The sequence below is a fragment of the Setaria viridis genome, chromosome 8 (genome assembly GCF_005286985.2).
Source record: "Setaria viridis chromosome 8, Setaria_viridis_v4.0, whole genome shotgun sequence".
Classification (NCBI taxonomy): Eukaryota; Viridiplantae; Streptophyta; class Magnoliopsida; order Poales; family Poaceae; genus Setaria; species Setaria viridis.
Window position 1 is genome coordinate 7940325 of NC_048270.2, and position 2650 is coordinate 7942974.

The 2650-nt window shown below is 45.7% G+C and overlaps 1 protein-coding gene across 1 annotated transcript; it reads left to right on the forward strand.

The window, feature by feature from the left end:
- The first annotated feature begins 1332 nt into the window (after positions 1-1332).
- On the forward strand, positions 1333-2437 carry LOC117834016 (uncharacterized). The gene has a single exon (XM_034713626.1). The coding sequence runs from the start codon at positions 1472-1474 to the stop codon at positions 2231-2233; it is 762 nt and encodes a 253-aa protein (XP_034569517.1). The 5' UTR covers positions 1333-1471; the 3' UTR covers positions 2234-2437.
- The last annotated feature ends 213 nt before the right edge of the window (positions 2438-2650 follow it).

Consider the following 2650-nt stretch of genomic DNA (forward strand, 5'->3'; position numbering starts at 1 on the left):
TAGTGTAGTATGCTAGAGAATTATTGGCTTGTGGCACATAATGATAGATTTGGCACGTTTATAGCCCCACGTCAACCCTATACGCTCTGCCTAATGAACTCCAAGAACCTGGGGCATTACAGCTGTTAGAGTTTGAGTACAGATAGAATGTATCTTCAACATGTATTTAGTTATGATAGCTCCACGATTGATACTGGTTTCTCGCCAGGACTAGTTTACAGTTATAGCTTCCTTGAAGATGAAGTTGATTCATTAAACATGGAGATCATCTAATCTTTATTTGATTATCAACATCTAATCACCTTAGGTTACGCACTTCACCACTTTTACAAGCTACACGCGTGGATGTGGATCAGGTTGACTATGCCAAAAGACCTGTACGGAGTATAATGCTTATGAGAATGATTCCCACGTCTTACACCACTATATATTATTGCTTACAATCTAGATGGAATGTAAACAAGCACAAATCCTCAAAGAAAAATACTCCCTCGTTTTTTACCTTTAAAAGTTCAAGCTATACTAGTTAGTTGCCTCCTCTGATTTAAATATAACACGTTTAGGACAAGCTTCATAAACGTCTTATATTAAAACTGAACCAGAGTACTAATGAACTCAGTATACGTCAAGTATCTAAGCATCCACGGCCGGCCTATGTATATATGCACATAGAGTATAACAATATAATCCCATTAGCACTACTGACTTGGAAAAATTATAAAAGTTCAGATGTTTCTTGGGTTCAGCAAATAGAGCTGTATATATTTTCAGGATACACGTAGAAGGTAATCAAATTTCTTTTTTTTAGGGAAGTAATCAGATTTCTTGATGAATTCTTAGTTTGATCCTGGTTATGTGCATATCTTAATCTTGTATTCTGATCAGAAATAATACGAGTAGAGTTGCAGGTGGAGATGAAACAAAAATCAAGCAAGCAAGACAAACATGAAGATACACAGGGACCAGCCAAACATGAAGATACAAAGGGAACCTTAAGCAAATAAAACAAATCCTTAATTAGTTGTCCAATGTATTGTATTCCTTACACTCTACTCTCTCCGTCACAAATTGTAGATTGTTTTGACATTTCTAGATTTATAATTTTACTGTGTATCTAGAGTGTATATCTAGGTGCATAGTAAGATATATGATTCTATAAATGCTAAAACTACCTACAATTTAGGACGGAGGGAGTACCGTAACGACGGATGACGTTCGAAGAAATGGAGGACACTGTGCCAGACGCGTCTTGACTCTTGACCTAGTCAAGTAACTTAGTAGCTTATATATGCACATAGTAGAGGAACATTAGACACCCATTAGCTACGAAAACTTAACCAAGAAAAAAGTTCTTTCGTGGGTTCAAATAATTCGGTTTGCTTGCAGAAATAATCTTGTCCACAGCTCATCAGAAACAATACTGAATAGAGTTACAAGCAGAGAACAAGAATCAAAAGAAATCAAGGCAAAAATGAAGCTGTACGAGGAGCCTCCAGCGGTGATCTCCAGCGACGCCCACCCTGCGCACAAGCTCAAGCTGCAGGTCACCACCGACGGCCCGCCGTTCCGGTGCGATGGCTGCAAGGAGCCCGGCGGCGGAAAGGAGCGCCGGTACAGCTGCGACGCCGGCTGCGACTTCGACCTCCACACGACCTGCGCCCTGGCATCACCCACCCTGAAGCACCCCCTCTTCGGCGGCGACGTCGAGTTCGAGCTCCTCCCGTCGGCGCCGCCGCCCGTCGACGCCACCTACTGCGACGCCTGCGGCGACCGTGCGCGCGGCCTCGTCTACCACTGCTTCGACAGGGACCTCGACCTCCACCCGTGCTGCGCGGCACTGAGGATGGAGAGCGTGGTCCATGGCGGGCACCTGCTCAAGCTCTGCGGCGAGGCCGAACTCCGGTGCGTCGTCTGCGGCGAGAAGCAGGGGCGGCGGCAGAGCTCGTCGTCGAGCAAGAGGTTCTGGGCGTACCGGTGGTGCTATGACGGCGTGACCGGGTACCTTCACGTGGCGTGCATGAAGAAGATCGCTGTGATGAGCTGGGAGCAGGACTACAAGGACGGCGTCGGCGGCGGTGTCGTCGAGGCGAGCGTGACGATCATGGAGGGAATGCTGCGGAGGCGATCGCCGACAGGGAATGCGGGGAGCGGTAGCGGGGTTGAGCTGGGCATCCGTGGCCTCGAGAATATCACCAAGATCGTTGAGGTGGTCTCGGCTGTGTCATCATCGTAGTGACAATCGTGAGCCTCTTTCTTGGACATGATCCATAGAGCAAACAAGGACGGACATGGGATGCTTGCTTGCATTGTATAATAATGTATAGAGTAATGGTTTTTAATGTAGGATTGCTTGATTTAATGTTTTCATATTTCCTTCAGGTTTATTGATGTATCTTTGTGTTGATGCCTTTATTACGAATCCGTTTCGCTTGTGATATATGATTCACTCACAAAATATAAAAGTAAAACTTCTGGCACGCTATATCATCTATAGGTCCCCTTTATGCCAAACGGCAGATTTGATGGCTTAAACCTGGCTTCGAGTGTCACCTATGCCATCAAGGTGGGGGGAGGGAGAAACATAGCAATAGAATGGAGAGAAGAGTGGAGATATCAGCCACATGAATGCGAGGAGGGGTCGAAGCCCATT